This window comes from Paracoccidioides lutzii (genome assembly GCF_000150705.2).
Source record: "Paracoccidioides lutzii Pb01 unplaced genomic scaffold supercont2.2, whole genome shotgun sequence".
NCBI classification, from domain to species: domain Eukaryota; kingdom Fungi; phylum Ascomycota; class Eurotiomycetes; order Onygenales; family Ajellomycetaceae; genus Paracoccidioides; species Paracoccidioides lutzii.
Genome location: NW_015440948.1, coordinates 1,590,872 through 1,613,372, shown reverse-complemented (window position 1 = coordinate 1,613,372; position 22,501 = coordinate 1,590,872). Strand labels below are relative to the sequence as shown.

At 45.4% G+C, this 22,501-nt stretch overlaps 7 protein-coding genes across 7 annotated transcripts; 3 read left to right on the top strand and 4 right to left on the bottom strand.

Moving 5' to 3' along the window:
* Positions 1 to 388: 388 nt before the first annotated feature.
* On the top strand, positions 389 to 1,078 carry PAAG_01160 (DNL zinc finger domain-containing protein; the record flags this gene model as incomplete). The annotated part of the gene is made up of 1 exon (XM_002797255.1): positions 389 to 1,078. One exon carries the CDS (start codon positions 389 to 391, stop codon positions 1,076 to 1,078), a length of 690 nt encoding a protein of 229 aa, XP_002797301.1.
* Positions 1,079 to 1,415: 337 nt separating this feature from the next.
* Positions 1,416 to 9,331, bottom strand: PAAG_01159 (hypothetical protein; the record flags this gene model as incomplete). The annotated part of the gene is made up of 3 exons (XM_015844254.1): positions 1,416 to 6,309; positions 6,335 to 7,924; positions 7,980 to 9,331. 3 exons carry the CDS (start codon positions 9,329 to 9,331, stop codon positions 1,416 to 1,418), a joined length of 7,836 nt encoding a protein of 2,611 aa, XP_015701035.1.
* A 549-nt stretch (positions 9,332 to 9,880) lies between these two features.
* On the bottom strand, positions 9,881 to 10,384 carry PAAG_01158 (hypothetical protein; the record flags this gene model as incomplete). The annotated part of the gene is made up of 3 exons (XM_002797253.2): positions 9,881 to 9,933; positions 10,003 to 10,140; positions 10,213 to 10,384. 3 exons carry the CDS (start codon positions 10,382 to 10,384, stop codon positions 9,881 to 9,883), a joined length of 363 nt encoding a protein of 120 aa, XP_002797299.1.
* Positions 10,385 to 11,015: 631 nt separating this feature from the next.
* PAAG_01157 (cwfJ domain-containing protein) lies at positions 11,016 to 12,728 on the top strand (the record flags this gene model as incomplete). Its single annotated transcript, XM_002797252.1, has 2 exons — positions 11,016 to 11,029; positions 11,084 to 12,728. 2 exons carry the CDS (start codon positions 11,016 to 11,018, stop codon positions 12,726 to 12,728), a joined length of 1,659 nt encoding a protein of 552 aa, XP_002797298.1.
* A 918-nt stretch (positions 12,729 to 13,646) lies between these two features.
* Positions 13,647 to 14,126, top strand: PAAG_11218 (hypothetical protein; the record flags this gene model as incomplete). Its single annotated transcript, XM_015846907.1, has 1 exon — positions 13,647 to 14,126. One exon carries the CDS (start codon positions 13,647 to 13,649, stop codon positions 14,124 to 14,126), a length of 480 nt encoding a protein of 159 aa, XP_015703514.1.
* A 937-nt stretch (positions 14,127 to 15,063) lies between these two features.
* PAAG_01156 (hypothetical protein) lies at positions 15,064 to 16,665 on the bottom strand (the record flags this gene model as incomplete). Its single annotated transcript, XM_002797251.1, has 3 exons — positions 15,064 to 15,878; positions 15,966 to 16,350; positions 16,453 to 16,665. 3 exons carry the CDS (start codon positions 16,663 to 16,665, stop codon positions 15,064 to 15,066), a joined length of 1,413 nt encoding a protein of 470 aa, XP_002797297.1.
* A 3,854-nt stretch (positions 16,666 to 20,519) lies between these two features.
* PAAG_01155 (hypothetical protein) lies at positions 20,520 to 21,387 on the bottom strand (the record flags this gene model as incomplete). Its single annotated transcript, XM_015844253.1, has 2 exons — positions 20,520 to 21,222; positions 21,278 to 21,387. 2 exons carry the CDS (start codon positions 21,385 to 21,387, stop codon positions 20,520 to 20,522), a joined length of 813 nt encoding a protein of 270 aa, XP_015701034.1.
* Between the last annotated feature and the right edge of the window lie 1,114 nt (positions 21,388 to 22,501).

Here is a 22,501-nt window from a genome sequence, read left to right as displayed (position 1 = left end):
TGGGTGAGCCGGAGAACCGAAAGTGAGTGGCAGGTCACGAAAGTGTAGCTACCACGGTTCGCCTCATTAACACGGCGGATATCAATTTCCCGTGGGCAAAACACATCAAGCAATCATAGCATTCACTTTCTTTTCCTTCGTGACGGCATGTGGAGTTTGGATGTTTGTCGATCAGATAACGGCGCGACGAACTATATCACTACCGTAGGAACAATGTATTTCCGAAAAGTATCACGTGATACCAATTATGTCATGGCAAAAAAAATGAACCTTGAGAATTTTTTTTAGATCAACAACGATCCGAGTAATCAAGGCAAACAAAGCTACGATTTGTTCATCGCCGTCCAATATCAATTGCTTTGACTCTTGTAATCGAATAAATAGGATTATGGCTTCCTCCAAAAGGCTATTTCAGAGCCTCGCGACTCGCGTAGCCCACTCTCCTCTCACATCTTCCTCACTCAAATCTCGATCCTTCATAGCATGCCGTAAAAATCAATTCACCACAACCCGATTCTCGACACGCTCAAACAATCCACCTCCATTCCTCTCCTCACAGTTTTCCAGGTATAACTCGACCTCCACCAGAGCTCCTTCTCCTCTTACAGACAGCAAACCTGTGTCCCCTGAAGATACCGCCCAGAACGCACAGCGACGTGCAGAGGAACGGGCATTCCTAATCACATTCACCTGCAAACCATGCAGTCACCGTTCATCACATCGTATCTCGCAGCACGGCTACTACAAAGGCACAGTGCTGATCACTTGTCCGGAGTGCAAAAATCGACATATCATCAGCGACCATCTGAATATCTTCATGGATACAAAGTCTACGCTTGAGGACATCTTGTGGCAGCAGGGGCAGACGCTGTTAAAAGGAAAGCTAGAAAGGGACATAGAATGGTGGGAGGATGGCACTGTGAGAGCAATTGAAGGAGAAGGTACGAAGGAGGCGCTGCGCCATCAACAAAGTCAGGGCCAACGACCAATCGAAAACACGGCTCAACTGCAGCAGGACGTAAATATGCCGCGGAATCAGGACCAAGAACAGGAGAAGGAACAGGAACCGTACCAATAGATGGAGTAGATCATACAGCGGGGCCATAGGGAGAATCCTTGATATTTTCTGTTGCTCGATCGTCTTTTTCAGCGCTGTGTCTATCTGGGAATTTGGAATTCGCAAGGGAGTAACATGTTCTTCATATTGCGTTGGTAGGATATTTTTATGTATAATGCCAGGATTGAATACCCTGCAATGCTGGAAGTTGATAGCAAATTATGTACAATACATTACAAACATGAATAATATGGATATAAATGACCATTCAGCCCTGACCCGTCCCAATTCTATTTTGACAACTCCTTTTAAAAACAGCGTAAAAGAAAGGGTCATACAAGAGGTAAGGGGGGAAAAGTTACCAGCCACGTCTCCTTTCTTGATATTCCGTTCCCCTTTCCTTCCTCTTCTCCCGTTTTCGGTCATTCTTCCGTTTTTTTTCTCGACCAAACTTCTCAGGATCAGCTACAGCTTCGATGCGCCTCTTCACCCTTCTACCCTCCCGCCTAGACTTGACGCTTTCACGGGCAACAGCTATTTGTACCACAAAGTCAGTCGTACCCAATTTTTTCTGCAGCATATCAAGAATCTCCTGGCTGCTGGCCACGAGGGACTTATAGGTGGTTTGGAACTGCATATCGAGGGAGCGGGGTGCAGGGATCGATGGGTCAGTGAAGTGAAGTAGTGGAAGGAGAATTGTCTGTAGGGATGGCGTTATTTGAGATATATCAAGATGGGTACAAAGAGCCGCGATAAGTTTCATGCAAGCCGTTTTACTAATTAAAGATTCCGCTCGGGTGGTTTGAGGCTCCCGTCGAAGGATGGCAGCTACGCGTTCGAAGACGTATTCAATTGCTGGCTTGCTTTTCTTGGCGTGGTTGACAACAACGGCTTCTAAATTGTTTTCGCCATCGCTATCTTCGCTAACGTCGCCTGCCAGATTATCTGTTGTCTTCTGTGAGAACTTCAGATTATTTTGTCCGAAGCAACGTCCAAGGAATACTAGGTTTCGGATAGTCTGGGTTGCTAGGTCTTCAGAGATAGTAGCTGCTTTCAGACATAGCAAACTGGCTCTGGTAATATCTAACATCGTGTAACCCTCCAGCTTGAGGCCAGAAGCCCCTACGACAGGAACAGAACCATAACTATTGGGGAAGTTTCCCTTCGCTTCGTCAGCAAACCAAATTCCGATCAAATTAGCCGCGCAAGATTTTATCCAAGCATGTGGGTAGAAGAGGCTTTCGCAGATATGAGACCAGATATTCGCGCAATCCGCGGTCAACGCAATGGCTGGAAAGAGTTGACATAGCTTAGTGAAGAGTTGTAGAGAGTGATAGAGAACTTCCCATTCTTCTGCATCTCTCTTTTCCACGGCGGGAGCGATGATACTAGGTAGTAGTCCCGTAACAAAGCGCACTTCTTTTTCCTTGTTGTTTTGTTCAGATTCAAAGAAAATCCGTATTGCTTGTAATCCAGTGATCGTGAGTAATGGATTTTGTGTTTGTTCGAGCCAGGATCGAACAGGGTTGAGCATAGACGTCAGATGCTTGGAATCAGCACGACTGTAGAGATTGCCCAGGAGCACACCTGCCATCTCCCGACACTCGACAGCATCATCATTAGACATAACCATTACCACAGGCACAAACAGTGTGCCAACAATATCCTGCGCAGGATCACCATTGGACTTAGAGAGCAGAAGGTGAATTGCTTCCATTACTGACTGACGGCCTTCTTTATGCTGATAGTCAAGGTTTTTTGCGAGAAATCCAAGCTGCTTTGCCCACCTGCTTTTAGCCTGAGGGTATTCAATCATGAAATGTATAAAGACACCCCTAGCGAGATCACGGGCGCTCCGCGTATGGTTTGTTACCATCATCGCAGCAACATTGTCTACAAGCTCATACATTTCTGGGATAATAAATTTGCGAGACATGACCGCTCGAATGAAGTTAAAGGCAACACCCTGGCGGTCAGGCTCCTCGATATCAGCAGCTATCCTCTTCAATAAATAGCCTAGGTGTGAGTCTTTGAGCTTCGTGGTTCGCCGTTCGCGTATGATCGAGGAGATAAGTTTTAGTGCGGCTTGAGCAGCTTCGGTATTTGTGCTTGGAGCGTCTTTGATCATCTTGATAGCTTCTACGAGATACACGTCGGAGTTTTTATCAAGCTCTGAGAGTGGGGTTTTGATGATTGTGGACAGGAGCCTAATGGCGGACAACTTGATTTCCTCGTAGCTTTGCAGCAATGCATCCCCAATGATGGGGAGGAATCCGGCAAGGTTGGCAGCAGTCATGAGGGAATTGTATTTATTCAAGACACTGCGGAGAACATCGAGTCCAAACCGAGACAGCTTGTAGGTATATGACGAGGTGCTTCCTCGGTTCAACCGGTTTCTAGGATTGAGCAAATTGACTATGAAACGAGCTCTGTCCCCCCGCTTATCAGCTTCAGGTTTCTGGGGCTCGGTTTTATAGGATACTTTTATCACTTCGTAGCATAACACTAAGAGTTCACGGCTTTCAGCGCCTGGGTTTCGTAGCAAACCGACTCCAATTCTTCTGAGCAATTCATCGACCTTTTTGATAATTGTTGTCGTAAGTTTTTCCCGCAATAGAGCTTGAACTGGATTGATAAGAGCTGATAAATGTCGAATCGTCGAAATCTTCGCAAGGAGTTCCATAGAATCATAGCTTTTGCTGCTTTTCACCTCCTTCATTTTGCTCACATATTCTTCAGCGTCTTTCTCTTGGCCAACGGCTCCAAAAATATCGTCCATTATCACGGCTACAAGTGCGTCAAGGTTCTGATCCAGCTCACCGGGCTTGAAGTGATCGCTAGTTGTCACTAGAATGGAATGGACCGTGAAGGATAACACATGAAGCTGGTATCCTCTTGTTAATGTGCTCCGCAATTCCTTGAGAATATATTCAAAGTAGGATGGCCCAAGAATAAGCGCAATATCAGCGAGGGTTTTCCTAGCCATATCTCTAGCATCCTGTGACCGGCTTCGAAGGATATTAGCTAGGTCCAGGAGCACTGAGGGGAGGAAAAGTGCCATATCTTCCTCAGGCAGAAGTTTAAGTAGCTTAACCACGATCACTGCGGCAGGTACGCGGAGATGGACTTCCGATTCATCCTTTTGGTGAACGAACTCCGACAGGAAGGGGATAAAGTTGGTTTTCAGCTCCGTCCCGATGCGAGTTTCTGTAGGTAAGGTTCTGGAAAGGGAGGCTTGAACTGCGGACTCTGGCTCAACGGCTTCCATTTGCCCATCTTCAGCAACCGAGTGCTCTTTCGTGGTATCCATTGCTCGCGACAAGCCATCAGTCAGTTGGCCAAGCAGTCGTATGACATTCTTCTCCATCCTTGGGAGACTCTGCAAGTATCCCTTGTATCTTCGAAATATCGCTCTGAACTGACTCCATTCTAGCCCTTCAGAGAGCACTCCAATAGTTGCAACTGTCTCTGCAGCCAGGTTATGCGCACTTTCATCTTCCGCCTGATCAAACACAAAGTGTTCAATGAGAGGAAGCAAAAAAGAGCTGATATTTGATGACCCAATTTTCCGATTCCTAGCATCGTTTGCCAGACGCCGCAATGCACGAAGACGGCGATGTTGTTGGATATGGAGGATGTTATTGAAGAAAGATGCCTCCTCATCTCCGTTGGCTAATAGATCAACCATGTCACAAACGGTCGGATGTTCCGGGTGGCGTGTTATGAAATAGCCCATGATGGAAACGAATTCTGCCCGGACCGTCTCAACAGGGTATTTAGCCCCGTTGCGTAACGATGGAAGCAAAACTCCGTCGACCAAATTTAAGTAACCCCCATTATCGCTGTCTAACTTTGAAACTATGCTTTCCACAAATCTCTTTATCCCGAATGACGAACTGGATCTAATTGCAAGTTCCTCCTGATCTTTCACATGATAAAGAAGGTTGAACAATAATGGGCGCCATTGTCTGGCCGTGAACTCCTTGTACTTTTGCTCATTGATAATATTAAATGCCTTAAGCCTCCTGTCAAAATCTAACTCGTCAAGTTTTTTGCTAGAAATAGAATTGAGATCCGCACAAAGTAAGGCAACATCCTTAATATCAGTCTCGTGGTCTGCGAACGCAAATAATACGGAGGAGGCCACTTCGCGGTTTGGATTATCTTTGAAGTAATCGAATAGTGAGGAGATAACCTCAAAGATACGGTTGTTGAGATCTTCGTTATCTCGCGGGTCATAAAGCGGTAGGAAATGCTGCATGACACGCAGGAGCCCACTTTTAGCTTTTGGAGGAACTCGATCTGCGGGTTCATTAAGAAGGAATGAAGCCGTACTAATTAGCTTGGTGGTTTCCTGTGAGGATTGAACGAACGGAGCAAGGTTTGATAGCGTGTCGATTGCAGCCATCTTCAATTGGCGACTTGATTGTTTTCTGAGTAGAGACTCGAGGTGAGTTAACATGTATTCGACATGAGGTCCTAAAACCTTTGACCGGACTATATCTGTTGTTGAAGCGTCTGGCAAATTCTCCGGGTCTTTTGACTGTCCATTTGCGACATTAATAAGCCCATTTAGGATCTCGCACAGAACAAATATTTTAACGTCCTCGCGGGCAGATTCCACACCCACACAATCAACTATTCGTTGAATTATGGGTTGGTCACCGTGGAGAAAGTAAATTGCTGATTTGGGATAGGATGCCCAAGTACGGAAGAGACGTAGCAGGGCTGACACGCCTTGCGCTGTTTCCACAGCGAAATTTTCCAATCTTGGGCTGATAATCTCACTAAAAATTAAAGGCATATATGGATTCCAATCGGAGTCAGAAGAAACTGTGAATACCAAATCGAGACAATGAGTACCTGACTGGCGAATGTTGCGGATGAGAGATGTCTGGTTGTCTTCTGAGTTGCTGTCCACCAACTGCCTACATGCTCGAATGAGGCAGTATAAGATCACATTCATGGAGAGGTCGACATAGGGAAACATTTTTGTTTTCAGGGTTTTGAACATAGTTTCCACCATTTTTAGTAGACCATATTGCTTTCTGACGCCCATTATCTCTTGATTGAGATATTGGCGCTGCTTAGAGTCGGATTCGAGAACACGAACATCGCCCAGCGGACCAAATGATATTTTAACGAAGTGGCCGAAGTCATTTTCGGAGAGTTGAGATATTATCCTTAAAATTGTTTTTCTGCGCCCCTCTTGTGTTCCCTGTCCGCCCCTGGAGCGCTCCGCGAGCGACCATCTTACCATAAAGGAGTCTCAATAACAAAGGGAAAATATCAGGACGGTGATCTTCCTTAATCGTACTGTCCTCCTGGCCAGCATTTACGAATACTGACAGTTCATCTCTGAATCTTGCGTCATCCACAATGTTCATTATGTTGGTCTCGTAAGGTTGAATGGAGGGTGACTTCCAGGTAAAGAGAGCTTTTAAGGCGGATTTTTGAATTTCCGTGTCTCCATTACACAGAAGCTCAAGCAAAGCTTCATGTACCTCAGACGATTTGTACAAGACTCTCGGGTTAATGAACTGCCCAAATATGTTGAGCATGGCTTTCCGGTCCCGTATATTCCACGGGGAAGAGGGACTATCATCTGCGGGCCGCTGGCCAGAAGTATTTGATTCGATGATAGTAGAAATATCCTCGTCATGAGTTGCCCATGATAGGAATAAGGGAACGAATTGCCGGGATCGTTTTTCTGCCACTTGAGGCACAGCTCCCAGGACTTTAAGAGCCTGTGTTCGCGGGGAGGTAAAACTTTGTGCTGATGTTGAATGAGCAGACTTAAAGTCTTCTATAAGTAAAAGATCAGAATTTTGGGCATCAATAAAAGAGGTCGACACGGTGTTTTCGATATTTGAAACATTAAAGCACTCAAATTCAGACGTAGCGGTTGGTCCTTCTGATTCTGCTTCAGGCGCACCCATTTTCATGTCAAGGGGACTGAGTTCTCGCAATCCGCGAATAGCAAGCTCTGCAACTATGGCCTCTCCATTTTGAACCTCACAAATTGCTTTGATCGCATCACACGCATCATCCCATAGTGATGCCAGCCTTTTCGATAGCAGACCAAAGCAGAAATTTGGAATAATTCGATCTAGCCACTTTTGGGTTGACGCTGCCGCATAACCGATAGCAAGCTTGCGGATTTGCATCGATAGATACCTTGACGTTTGGAGACTCAGTTCGCTTTGTTCAACTTCAATCGCTATCGCTATGTATGTATTATCGCTGTCGTTCATCCTGGAGAGCAAAGTTTGTAGAATCTTGAGGGAGAGTAATCTGACTTTATGTGATGGGCCAGAAAGATTTCCGATAAGAGCGGTGGCAAATGGTTCGAGGCCCTCGTCTGATACCTGATCATTTTTGGGACAAGCAGATATATAAGCCAATGTTGCTTCGAGGAAAACCGGACAATGTGAGCACTCAGGACCATTCAACATCACCTTATTCCAAAGACGTGGATCAAGTGAGCCTAATTTGATAGCAAGACGGACATATGCTAAAAATCCTTGGCCTCGGGTGAAGGTAATTTGGCTCTCGCGGAGGTTGGTAGAGGGTGCCATCGCAGCCTTCAGTTGAATATGGAGGTGCTGGACAAGTTGTGGAAGAATTGAAGGTTCGGAGGAAAGTAATATGGCATCGTGTAGTTTTGTATATGAATGTAGAAAAGCGACATCTTGGTCTGTGAGATCTGGTTTGATGAATCTTTCCATAATTGCATCTTTCCATTTGTTGGGGCACACTACCGATCCAAGCTTATTAGGTTCAGATGTGATGCAACGAGCAGCCTGAAGTTTCGGTAATATCAGGCAAAGACCAGATTCGTAGTCTTTCCAGAGAGAAGTGATGAACCTAAAAACAAATATCAGGATTTGCATTTGGACTAAGATGAACGAATTTCACTTACCGCTGAAAGTATGGGAGGACAACAGTTTGAAATCGCTCGGTTCCGAATGCGGAGAATAACGAGCAGAATGGCAAGAAGTACTCGCTCAATTTCTCATTACTAATGGATTCCATGAGAGGGCGCATAAATGACAACAACTCATTCATAGGGGACGTCTGCACCGCAGCCGCCACTGTGGCTAATAGCAGTTGGATCGAATAGACAGGGGTATTGGGCAATTCAATGACGCGACCCAGAAGCGTGATGAGGCTTTGATGTACCCTCTTCCAGTTTTTAATTCTAGAACCTTTACGTGCAGTTACACTAACAAAAACTAAGCGGATATCTAGTTTTGTCACTGCAACGTTGCCATTGGGCTTAGCATGTTCGACATGGTCACAGATCACATCAAAAACTGAGCCAAAAGTGTCGGTAGATGTGTGATGAACCAAATTAATGACAATCCCGTTAAGAACCTGCTCTGTGAGGGCGCTTTGGGTTGCATTTTGCACAGCAGAAGCATTGATGAGGCATCGTAAGATGTCTGCTCCATTTGAATGAATGGCACTATTCACTCCCTTGATTGCATCCGCAAACATTGACATGAGGCCCTGTTGATACATTAAAATCTGGCGTGGTCCATCTGTATTGGCGAGATCCTCAAAAAGATATGTAACAGCTTTTTCAAGAGGTGACTTATTTTTGTAGTAAACAAGGGCGGCCTTCCGTATGAGGAATGACATGGACTCCGCCGCAAATCTTGTCACGAAGTGCTTTTGGCGTTCTTTTCCAAGGTACGGAGACATTATTCCCAAAAATTGCCGTAAGTCTGGAACGAGGAGTCGGGATAGAAATTTGAAAATCCAAGCCAGACATGTAAAACTCCATTCTATCACCTCGATATTTGGATGTGTGGCAGCGACGGATGCTATTAATGTGACAGCTGACGCGAAATGTCTTTCAAATCGCTGACCCAAGTCCCGACTAAATTGAGCTACCAGGCTGAGAAGAGGTTCCAGGCTCAATTCATCCCTTTTCCCTATGTACTCGGCCAATAATCCCATTATTCGATCCTCATGATGTAGAATCTGTGGTAAACTCTCACTGAGCCGATTTACACGCTGGGAAAACTGAGTAAAATTCTCGGATAGATTGAGTTCCATCCAGTACTCCAGGGACGCCCTAAAGTACGAATCCGATTCGGTATCACTGTCATCGCCAATGCTGTTGCGGCGCACACGATGGATGGGATCAATTTTTAATTTGACGATGCGCTGGGAGAAAGATTCGAACCGGTGGGATTTTGTCATAGTGGTGCCTTTCTTTATGAGATTGGAAGGCTTGCCCCAACGTCCGGGAGGTACGGTCGCCATGTTGTGGGCTGCCAAAACTATTCGCTTCAAGCAATTTTTGATTTCCTCAGAATTATTCAAAGCTTCAAAAAAGAAAATAAGTTATCGCGGCGGTCAAACGATAATCCGGGTATTCCTTATCTTATCTGATTGATGGATAATCACGTGATATAGATCTTAACCAGCGAATTGTGAGATATTCCTGCGCATTGCAAGCTATCATCACCATACGTTACTATACTTGCGTAATACTTGAATTATAATCTACAAAAGATCATCCATGCATCTGTTCGGGTTTCGGGCTGTCTTACCTGAGAATCGTAACGCCGATGATTCATTGGGATATGAAAAAGACCATGTTAGCGTAGCAAAAATAAAATTTCAAATAGATAAACGATGCAAAATCTCGTTATCAGGCTAAATGGCAAAGGGTTTCTTTTATTCCCAGGCCGAAAAAAAGAAGAGACTCCATGCCAACATGACAAGTGCAAGTAACCTCTCGCGAATCCCAAGCCTCAAGGTGGGCGACAGTTTCATGCCTTACATGTCTGCGTGTAAGCGTTTACCCCTTCAGCACCATAATTTAGCTCCAGTTGTCCCTTTATATCCTAGATTTGCATAGTCTGCGAAAGAGGTCAGCTTCTGTTCAGGAAAGATTTCACCCTCCGTTAACGGGTCAGCAGCCAACTTACCCGGATCGTAAAAGATAACATATCCTCTATCGTTCGTGACACCAATCTCCTCCTTGAGGAATTCAGCAAAGGCCTTGGAGAAATTAACATTATCGTCTGGGTTTAGATTGCCCAGAGAAGTTACGCGCATTTGAAAGCCTAATGGGGCCATGATTATTAGTTCTTCGTTATGTGATACATAAATGCATATGATCCAGATAAGGTACATACATGGATCATGAGTGCCCGCAAACGTCAAGACCTCATCAGAGCGGATTTGAACTGAAATGAAAGACTCGGGCTTTTTAAGGATCCTCGCTGACACCTTGGAGAGTGAAAGGGCGAGTTCTTTGCTCTGCTCGCGTGAGAGAGCAACATTTGTGAGAAGCTCAATGAAAGGCATTTTTAGCACAATGCGGCGAAGAGCAGTGGCTGATTAATGGTGAAATCTCCGATGCTTCCAATTTCTTTTGTTTTTGACGATGTTCATTATAGTCGAGCCCGGCTTAACAGAAGTAAAGTTATGGTTATGTCACAGTTCTTGGCGCCGGTGCGGAAGTGATTTGAAGGTCGGTTCATGTAGCTTAACCAATAACTAGTTACGGGGCAAAGCTCTCTGATTTGTACATACAGTACGATCCCATCTTTCAGACATTTCGCCTTTCTATAAGAGGTGCAAAATGAAATTCATAAGGGGGAAGTCTTATTTTAATTTTTATTTTCGGTGGAATCATTCATGTATCACGTGACTGAAACACTAACAAATTGCACCAAATTGCAATTTATCAACCTCACATTCTACCAGACAAGGATGATGTAGAATTCAATTAGTGAATAACCACTGTTATTCAACTCTAATTCTATAGAGCTTCCTGCATTTTTGTTGCAAATTGACGGCCTAATTACGCGTTGACGTGAATGAGTTAGGAAATTGATGAGATTTGTCCACTTAACTAGTTACTTGGGAATTAACTACGGCGGTGCCCACTCGTCTTTCAGGCTTTTAAATAATATTACCACCCTTATAAATGACTATGGCGTCTAAGATGTAAGATGCTCTTGCCCTCCAGTTATGTGGATATTGGGCTGACTATGAATACAGAATTGTTGTGGGGACTGTAAACTGCTCAATCAGAGAAGTGTTCACCAAGCTGGCAAAGCTGCAGACCAAGCAGAACTTCACTTTCGCTATTATCTCTGGGGAGCTTTTCGGAGATGGATCAAGTGAGGAGGAACTGAAGGACATTGCGGCATTGTTAAATGGTACAATCAAAGTGCCGTTACCCACTTATTTCACTGTTGGAAATCACACGATTCCAAAACGCGTCATTGAAAAGATTGAATCTGATGATGAAGTCTGTCCGAATCTCTATTTTCTTGGTAGACGTGGAACCCTCAAGACATCCGAAGGCATCAAAATTGTGGCGCTGGGGGGTAGCTTTGAAGATTCCGCAACGCCTGCGTCAGGGTTAAGCGATAAATACTTACCCCGGTACACAGAATTCGATGCCAGATCGCTATTCGAAGCTCACGGCGCTGATATTTTAATAACAAATCAATGGCCAAAATCGATTCATAATGGCTCAGAAGTGTCATTGCCAGAGAATGCCAAAACACCAGAAGGCACACAATGCGTGGCAGACCTCTGCGCGACTTTGAAACCTCGATATCATTTTTCGTCAGGCGCCCCTTTCTTTTACGAGCGCGAACCGTTCTTTCACCTCCCCACAGAAGAAGCTCCTGATGTAAAAAAAATTACTCGATTCATCAACCTGGCTCCGTTCAGCAAGTCATCAAAGCAAAAATGGCTGTACGCTTTCACTATGGATCCACAAGCAGCTCCGTTAACGGCTATTCCACCTGGTACTACAGCATCGCCACTCCTCTTTGCGTCAAAAAAGCGACATGCTCTCCCGGGCCAGCAAGAGTCCTTTAGTCGCTTTGCACATGGAGATGACTATCATCGACCTAGCAAGCGTATTCGAAGACCCCCGCCGGGACCTTCAGAATGCTTCTTCTGTTTGTCAAATCCAAATATTGCCACTCATCTCATTACCTCCATAGGCTCAGATAGCTATCTCACTACTGCAAAGGGCCCGTTACCTACTTCTGCTACATTCCGCAGTCTAGGATTTCCCGGACACTTGTTAATAATACCTTTAACTCATGCACCGACTTTCGATGAAATTGAAGATTCTAATTCGAAGGTAGCTACTATCAAAGAGATGCAGAGATACCGGTCCGCCCTGCATGCTATGCTGGATGAACGATCCCAAGGCGAGCTGGGCGCGGTCACCTGGGAAGTAAGCCGCAGTAATGGGGTACACATCCATTGGCAATTCCTTCCAGTTCCCTCGGACCTAGTGACCGGTGGTTTAGTAGAGGCGGCTTTCAAGGTGGAAGCCGAAAATCTCAGTTACCCGAAAATCCAGAAGGTGGACAACAGTACGTCGGAAAAGGGAGATTACTTTCGAGTAAAGATCTGGAGCCCTTCGCCGAGAGCCTTGGAGGGCGGAGAAAGGGCAGGGGAAGGGGTAAAACCAGGCACGGAAACTACTCTGATCCTTCCGCTATCGCCGGAGTTCAGGTTCGATCTTCAGTTTGGCAGGCGAGTGATGGCTAAACTCCTCGAACTCGAGAAGAGGATGAACTGGAGAGATGATATCCAATCGCAGGAAGAAGAGACAGCCGATGCGGATGACTTCAAGAAGGCTTTTGAGAAGTTTGACTTTTCGCTTGAAGAATAGCGCGGAAGGGTAACAGGAACAACTCAAAATTGACGGGATCAGCGACTGTTTCTTAACCAGCAGACTGCCGCTACCTTGGCAATACTTTATTCAGCCTTTTTCCTCCCCACTTAGAGTTGCGTATGTGCCTAAAGTCATCCAGCGCCGTAATATGGCGGCATACGATGAGCAGGACACAACTGTGCGAAACTAACCGTTATCAGGTATTAACCATTGCCCCATTCATGCACCCCGTTTCCCATTAAGTAACGACGGCAAATGAAACTGGTCTCCATGTACCTTTTACCAGATAATTGAAGCAGAAGCACCATAATTTCTTCCTTCCTACTTAACGCTCTAAGTTTGCGGCCCATCATCCCATCATTCATCTCTCCTCCCTCCCCCCAGTGGCTCTGGAACTGCCCCTGCCGCTTCCTGTGAGAGCTCACAAAATTTCTCCCGCGTTCCTCCCTTTTAAAAATCGGACCTCCCCACAGTCGGCATAAGTCGGTCTTACCCGTTTGCTCGATCGGCTACTCTCTTGTATCTTTTTCTGCCCGCTTACCCTGGGCGTGTGAGTTGCTGGGCTTTGCAGCGATCCCGCCATGTTTTCTCTCGGGCGGATATCTCACGTGGGCTGTAACGGATGAGAAAGTTTTTTTGGTAGGTAACAAGAGATGAAACCCCTGCAGTGAAAAACTCGGTCAGATGAGATTCCCAGTTTATTGGCAGTAATGGCTAATATGTTTTCAAGACACGACATGCGCGAAGTCCACCTAACATAAATACCCTTCACTGTTGAATAGATCCTACGAGTCCTATATCAGCCTAGTTGTCATAACCAGCCGTCATTTTGCCCAGCGACTTTAGATGACGCAGAACAGGCTCTTTGTGAGCTAGTCTGAGCATTTGAAAGAAATTTTTTATTCAGTCGCTTATATGGCCTCACCAGCTTCGCCTCCATGGCCTCCTTGCACCGATCTCCCGAAAGTTGCTGAACCAGCCAAATTATCAGCCACCAGTCAATCCAAGCTAAGGCGCAGGATGAGCCTTCTCCAATACCGCAGACGGCGCGGGAAAAGCGCCAAATACGGCGCCAAATCAGCATCAGAAAGTCTCAGCGAACAGCTCAGGTCCACGTCTTTATCCGACGGCCCATCCAAAAAGAGGGTTAAATCAGAGGACAATGCTTTGTTGTCTACCACGATTTCGCCCAACGAAATAAGCTTCAATGAGGACAGAAACAACAACGGGTTTCCGGATTTATCATTTGAACCAGTGTTCCGTGCGGGTATTCTAATATTAATCACGTCCCCCGAGGGGCATGTGTCTTTGGGAATGTGTGATGGAGAGGGAGGTGCGTCGGGCATCATCAAAAGGAGGCTCAGGCCATCGCGGAAGTTGAAGGAAGAGCCGTAGTTGGCCCCCTTAGCATGGCTTTGGGTGGTATCTGGTTATCCCGACGAGGGTTTGTCAAACCGCTTCGACGACTCATTTTTATCTCCCCTCCTGGTGTCAGTCTGTTAGATATAAGGAGTCAGCATTCATTGTTTAAATATTATTACATCGAGGGTACCATATCAGTTGTTAAAATGTGTAGAGGGCTTCCTGTCCCTGGCAGCTTGGGAATACCCATCCATAAGCTACAGGATGCTGGACGTACAAACTTAAATTGCTCTTTATTGAATCATGTTGATCCTGCAGCTGAATTAAAGTAGAATATTATTGTTAGCCAAGCGGGGTGGTAAATCTATGGAAAAGTCGTCTGCTCGTGGGTTTAGCCGCTACCAGAAAGAATACGAAGACGATGTAAAATGGGCCAAGTGTGCTGTGTGCTGATATGAAGGGAACAAGGTGTCAAAAATTATCACTTTGTGATAGCTAACGAAGACCAAACTTCCCAATTTCAAACCATTTTTAAAGTTAGCTACCTAGATATGCACTATAAAATAACAGAGTATAAACCATCACCATCCCCTATCAAAAGGGCAGATTGAAGAGTAAGTGAAGGATATAAAACAGGATGGAATAAAAGACATAACCGAAAATAATACCTAGGAACCAAAAATACGAGAAAAAAAAAAGACTTTATTCGTAAATAATCATCGGTATATATATCCGATCAGCTAGGGACCCGCCAGAAGCCATTTTGCCGTATTTTGATCTGGTTTTCTTCCCCTCCGTTTTCGGTGGTTTCGCTTGCTTACCATGTCCTATCCACCAGTGCAAAACCCCTCCGTAAAAGCGCCCCTAAAGAACCTAATCCACCTTAGCCCCCCCCCCCCCCCCCCCCCCCCCCCAAAAAAAAAAAAAAAAAAAAAAAAAAAAAAAAAAAACCAGACATCAGCCTTCTTCTTTATATATCTATAAGTAAAAGGAATGCACTGTTGAACGCATCAGCAGCCGCAAGGCCGAACTTGTTCGCTGCAAGAGATTGACCAAGGAGACACGCCTCAATCACGGAACTGCTGGCAAAACATGTGTTTGACAAGGTGCTGCAGATAAAGATGATAAGGATATCGATCGAAACCACTGAGGAGTGGTTGAAGAAGGTCAAGTCAACGGGAGAGTACAAGTTATTGTTGAAGACGATGAGTGGATTGCCACCAACGCAAATACCGAAATCAAGATCCAGGACGATCAGTGCCAAGTCAGAGGCCGAGGAGGAGGAAATTGAAGGAGAAGAGTGGGAGGAGAAAAATCCAGAAGAAACGAGTTGATTGGAAGCTCTATTAGAGGATCCAACTCTCCCAGCTTCATTCCGATTTCCCTCGCCCCCTTTAATAGCGGGTTCAACTATGTTGGCTTCATTTTGAATGCCTTGGACTCGGTTATTGGCGCTTTCAGTCGACACTGCGGCACTTGAGGTTGAGGTTGTGGTAGTAATTGCCGCTACTGTTCCGCTTGTCGTTGCCGTTGTCGTTGCCGCTGCAGTTGCAGTTGCTTTCTCCTTAGTGGTAGTAATTGCGGTAGTCTTGGCTGCTTTTTCGAGTGCTTGCGCAACTGCAGCTGAGCATTGGTCTGGGACAGGTTCAGCATCAGCGTTAACGTCAGCAGCATTAACGTCGATAACGGCTTCTGCGACTGCAGCGTTGATTTCGTCTTCAGAGACGTCAGGGACAAGGAGGTTCTCTGTGAAGATACATCCCTCCTCATCTCCCTCAGTGTTACCTAAAGTTGTTGTGAACGGGTGTCAGTAATCTTACATTCGAGTGGATGCTAGGTACGAAGATCAACTAGGGTGAAAAATAAACTAACAAGTGTTCCCGGCTCCAGTGGCATCGTTGACATCACCCGGCTCGAATGTGCCACTCTCGATAGCTTGCAGCGGGTTACCACTAATGGAGGCAATCTGAACAGCTAAATTCAATGTGATTTGCTTGTTGATTTCAGCTGCGTCCTCGGAGGCTGGGTCTTGGTGCTGGGAAATCGCAGCAATCTCGGGGTTGACAGCTTCGATGCTTTCACAACGCGCACTGGCCTCCCCGACTGTTCCGGTGTTGCGCTCCAGAGCACGGTAGATGAGCGCATCTGTCATACCTTGGATATTGCCAGTTGCTTTGGCATTGGTAAAAGCCTGATCGGCAATCGCTTGCTGGAGACAATCAAGGTCCTCGATCTGTCCAGCTCCGGCAGCTGCACCCTATTGACGATAGGAGAGTAGTTAGTGGTGAACCTCCCATTCTTCTTCTGAGGTCGTGTAATGCTCCTGGAACTGCATAAAATTTTTGGATTAAATACATACCTCATTATCCAATAGTCCAAAAACGGCATCCTCAATCTGATTGGGGTTATCAAGTTGAAGGAGTTCCTGAACAGAGCTCACAAATTTAAAATGTGATAACTCCTGGGGAAATTCACGGACTCGGAGGCGGGAACCAGGACTTTTATGAGGAAGTGGCCTGGCAGAGGCCAAGGTGGCCAAGGACAAAGCCTGGAGAAGCTTCTGGATTTTCATTTTAAATTAAGATGGTGTTGAAGTATAATTTGGTATTAGCTAAACAGAGAGTGGACGAGACCAGCCCGGCCCAGGAGAAATATTATTGTCAAAGGAGCAGAGGTTGCTGCCGATTTGGCCAGTACGAAGATATCTCAGATGGCCTGATCTGGTGCTGGATAAAAGTAAGCAATATAAGGGGCAAGTATGGCAGTGGGTCCAAGAATAGAAATCAAAATGATAAGTCTAGAGAGAAGCCCAGAAAGTCCAGCTTAGAAGAACAACCGCAAACTAAAAGAATGAACACAGAGATAAAACCCGAAATAAACAGAGCCTAGAAAGGAGAGGAGGCGCAACTCTCTCTTTATGTATTTTCGCAACCGCGATCAGAATAAGTCCGAAGACGTCTTGAGATCAAGACGTAGCCTCAAAGAACAGACATCTCCAAATGGGCATAGAAAAACATGTGAAAGCTGCGAGCCAAGCCCCGCAGAGTCTCGAGCAACAGCCATCTGACACAGATATGCGGCTTCCCCCCTGAACAGATTGTTCTTGGCTGCTAAGAAATAGGAGAGTCACCCGTCAAGTACCGTTTACTACGGTAGGGATATTGGAGATCAATTTCTCTTTCTGGATTTGCCTCATACCGAATATGAGATTAGCAAATCCCACTAAGCAGCATTGGACAAACTGAGACCGCCATAGCTGTTTAGCAGCTTCAAAATTGAAAAGCCAAGGCCAAAGGCAGAGGCACACAAGCAGAAAGAGGACGATGAGGTATGTGTAATGGCGTGATAGTTTTCCTTTTTGGACATTCCAAAACACCCAGTGGACTCCTGGAAGCATTGACAAAAATTGCTATAGACTGATGGTTGAGACGACCAAGGTGCCGAGCACTCCGTATTAGCAGTTAAGGATATTATAGGAATTGTTAAGATTGACGTTTCAGATCTCCTCAGGGCTTACAGGCTTTTTGCAGCGCGGCTAGTGCGCGCTTAGCGCTTTTATTTTCCAGTTAGCGCAGGAACTCGAACTCACCAACCTCACCAACATCAACAACATCAGCCACGATGACGACGACAAGTCCTAATACCGGATGTTATGAATTATATTTGATGCATCATTACTCCTCTATTGCCCTCACAGAGGGTCCAAGACGTGCCATACAAGAAAATGTGGTCGTTTTTAATCTCCTGTTCAAGAATGAAAAGTAACCTCATCATGACACACGCTTCAAACCGCACTGGTTAGCTGACGCCATTATCGGCAGCCAGCATGAATAAAATGAAATCCTGTCACCACTGACATTTCCGTAACTGGAAATAATGCTCCATTGTTTTTACATGCAAGACATCGCTAAATTACTCTATGCCAACCTTGGAAAGTTGATGCTTAAATCGACAAATATTAAGACTGTTTTAGATTATTTTGGCTAGAAATGCGTGTTGACAAATTATTGATAAAGTCTCCTGTCCATTGCCATATCTGTGACACACGGACAAAAAGGGTTTAATGTCATGTCCTCCTTCAATATGGCTGCCAATTTCTGTCATGAATTTGTCATCTTCCGTTCCAAAAGTTGCTACTTACTTGAAGCTTGGGCGCAGCAAATTAATACGCATGCCGCGTCACAGGTTTCCTCAAATTGATCCGAATCTCTGCCCCCACCGTGCCAAGCGCCGGGATGATGTAGCCCGATGTTGAGTCAAATCATGGTCTAGAACACGGTGGACACGATTTTCACTGCCACATACCCCTCATTTAAACAGCCGGGCCATCTTGCATGATGCCTATCATCATTGATTTAATTGGTTGATCAGACTTTTAGAGGTATATAGTATTATAACCCAAATATCAATTCATTGAAGAAAATCCAATGCGGGGTCGGGCCGCAGCTGCGGGAATACAAAGTCCGGCCATTGCAAGCTTATGCAACCCTCTGCGGGACGAGAATCGTTGGGTCGATGATGTGGCCTACCTACTGTTAGTGTTTCTTCTGTGGCCTGGGTGTCAGTGGATATGGGGACCTTGATGAATTGGTGACCCCCCCTTAATTTTCCCTTCTCCCCCTTCATACTTTTAGCGTTTGATTTGGTTGTTCTGGTGCATTAATAACTGGTTTTCTGCAGTGCGGGCAGTGCGGGTATATGGCAGGTGTTATAAGCGCGGGGAATCATGGAAGATCCTAAAGATCATACGAATAATACGCTATGAAGAAATGTTGAAATAGGCGACGGGATGTTTGTGAAAAAGAGGAAAGAGATCTTAGTGTTTTCAGTTAAGGTGTCTACGATCTGGTTTAAGCTTTACTTATTAAAACTATGATAAACCTCTATTAAAATAAACACACTCTGCACATACCTCACCGCCCCCAGGGTTAGGGTTAGGATTAGTTAGTTCAGGGTAACGACCTGAGCCCACTCTTTAAAACCATGATAATCTTGACAGAATGGCAAGCTTTGATCGATTGCTTAAAAGTTGCCAACTACCAGAACGACTGTCAATGGTGGAAAATATGTCACGTGACAGAAGGATCCAACAAATCTTATGATCCCATCTAAAATTTAGACATCGTCTACATACTCCAATTAAAACTACAACACTTACTAGTCATACCTCACACATATCTCACACACGAGTATATGCTCTGATTATATTCCTCACAGTCTTTTATACCACGCTTGGACTGTACGGAGCAACCCCCATCTCATTTACTCCTCCAGGTCAATCTTAACCGGTCCATGAAATACTGGTGGTTGGTTAGTACAAACATCATCAGCCGAAAAAACATTAAATTGATTCAGATTATATGAGAAGTGTATTAGACAAGGTGAAGGCAGAAGTGAACAGTACGAAAGGAAAAAAAGTCTGAGGGAATAAGTCTGATTACAGGGACCTCTCTAAGAAAATTAAAAAATGCAAGGGAGCAGATTCAAGCAAAACCAACGCATATATGGAAGTGACAAAATGGTGTTCAAAAGCCGACGAAGTCTGCAATGAAGGTAGATAGAACTTAAGAAAGTTTTCATTTCCAGATACTTGATTCGCAGATCCCCACACTTTCCTTAGTTGATTTCATATTTCACTTTATTCCCATTCAATCTCTAGCATCCAATTCTACTTAGAATTTGACAAAAGAAAAAAAAAAAAAAAAAAAAAAAAAAAAAAGAAATGGAAGAGGTCTCAAACCAAACTAAACATCCACATAAGTGTTAGCAAAAATTGGCAAGCCATAAAAAGAAAAGAAAAGAAAAGAAAAGGGGAAAGAAAGTAAAAAGAAACAACCAGGGGGAAAGTCAAAACGGTAAATAAAGAGTGATCAAAGCAAAACATGTACACCTCAAAATTCATAATTCCGTTCGTTCAATCGGTACGTCCCGTAGGAAATTGAAACTATTTCTTTGAAACCAAATTTCTCATACATCTTTCGAAATATAAAGCTTCCTCTTCAACCCCTCCTCATTCGGAGTTTCCATGCTCATACTTCCCTCCATGAATTGGATACAGGGACCCTCCCAACTTGCAACGAAGGTGGTGGACCTTCATCATCAGCGCTAGCACCATACTGCCCATGCTGCGCCCCGGGCAATATTTGGTCATAATCGCCTAGCGTGGATGAGAATGGGGGGGGAGGGGTGTTGGGCACTGAAGGTGAATATGCCCTATAACCTTGCTGTGGCGGTGGCGGTGGCGGCTGCTGTTGCTGCTGCAAGTTGTGTAATTGAGGTAGAGGTTGCTGTGGAGGAGGGTATGGCGAGTACGAGCATGCGGCTGTTGGAGAATGGGGGACTGGTGACGGCGGGTATCTGCGCGGGAAGTCGTATGTGTTTATGGATGGCCGGGAGGTGGCTGAGTGTGTTGTTATGGGGGCGTCGTTAGAGGGGGGGGTAAGTGGAGGTGGAAGAATGGGGGCTTAGGTTGGGGCTTGCGTTGCGATTTGGATAATGGGTTTGTTGTTGATTCGGATTTGGGAAGCTGGTTGCGATGCCTATGGCGTCCGCGGCGACGGGATCGCCTGGGGACGGGGTGCGTGCGATGTTTCCAGGGCGGTAGTTTGTGGGTTCTGGTGCGCGGTAGCCGTCAAAAGCGGGAGTGTAGGCAGGAGAGTTGGGGTTTGAATTATTGTTTCCCCGCATGGGGCGGCTGACATTTTGGCCTGTGACAGGGTCTAAGGTGTTCATTTCCAGATCATAGGGTTGAGAGGTATCTTCAACACGGCGGGTTGGAGCGGGTTCCCACATAGGCATTTCCGGGAGGGCATCGTCGTTAGTCTGTGTGCGTGGGTGGGTGGCGTCGAATTGCGCGTATTGCTTTGGAGATGGACGGTGGAAGCTATACACCGGGGGTGCGGGGGGATGTTGATAGCCCCCAGAGGGATATTGATTGTTGTAAGCTGTCTGTTCATTGCTATAGTGGTCGCGGGCCTTAGACTTGCTGCCAGAGGAGGGGCAGCAACAACTACAACAGGCGCAGCAACCCTTGCAGCATGTGTAGCCGCAGCAGACGCAGGCGAGTACGGCCCAGAGGACTGCAATGATAATGAGGCCACCAACGATTATGGCGACGATGGCAGGCCACCTGAATTGGCTGCATTAGTTCGGGAATTGAGAGAGAGGGGTAGAAGGTGACATACTTGCAATAGGCACTGGCCATGCATCTATCCCAGCTGGAGAAAGTTTGCCTGATACCTCTACGTTGGAGGATACCCTCTCTCCGGAACGGGGTGAACCCCAGTGGATCCATGACGGCAATGGCAGTGAACAATTGGAAGAAGTTAAAAGAGTGTGCCCGATATTATTATATATCAACTATGCCACTGATGCATATGTACAAGTATCATAGAGATATCGTACCGACAAACAGGAATGCCGACGTCAAAATGTAGATTCTTCAAGCCCAGTTATTTACTAAAGGCTACCGGAAACAATAGATCTTTGGATAGGGCTCGGGCGGTCGTCAGCAGCGACGGGCAGAATTAGCGTATCTTCAACTGGGAGACGGGAATAATTGAATTGAACTCGTATATCTGTTGTAAAATGAGTCTATCTATAGACTATAATACGGCATCGGGACAATATGGAATTGTATTGCAAAGTAATGTGGATGCAGGAAGTGTGATACATCCGTTTTTCTTTCGAATTGGGAGTGGAGATTGACTGGTTGCATGGAGGACGACCCTCGGATCCAGTAATCGTAACCGTCGTCGTAGTACGAAGGTGGTTATTGATGTATTAGGTGTAGAGAGCTGGAATGAAAGACGTAGGGTTTGATAAGAAAAATAGTCAAGAGACTGGGATAAAGCCCTATGTCAATAGGCTGAGATGTTTAGATGATGGTAGAGAACGCAAGTAAAGTGATTGGCAACGGCAGTTCGAGTCGCTAGCCGGATGGAGACCGCAGAATAAAACGAAACGAAGGAGAAACAATGACAATTACGAGGAACCAGAAGGAAAAAACGAAGATTGGGAGAAGATGAATAAAAACAAGGGGAAAGAAAGGATTTCTTGCGGAGGTTGCAGTTCGTGGTTGAATTGATCATCAATGTCTGCTTAATAACCGGCCCCTGATTGACAAAAAATCATCCCGCGGATGGAATCGACACCTCTTCAGTTCTTTCATTTCTTATTCCAGCTCGTCCGGGATGCAATCCGGGTAGTTATTTGCTAATAATTATTTCATTTGCATTTTACAGGTGGCTTTTTACTATCTGCAAATTTTTCGCACAACCCGGCTATTTCATGGCAAATATTTATATTTATTCCGCCTCTATTTCTCAATAGACCTGATTTGCAGCAGGAATTCTCGTTTCCCTGCAAAAGTTTTTTTTAGTTATAATTTACCCATTCAAGGTAAAATT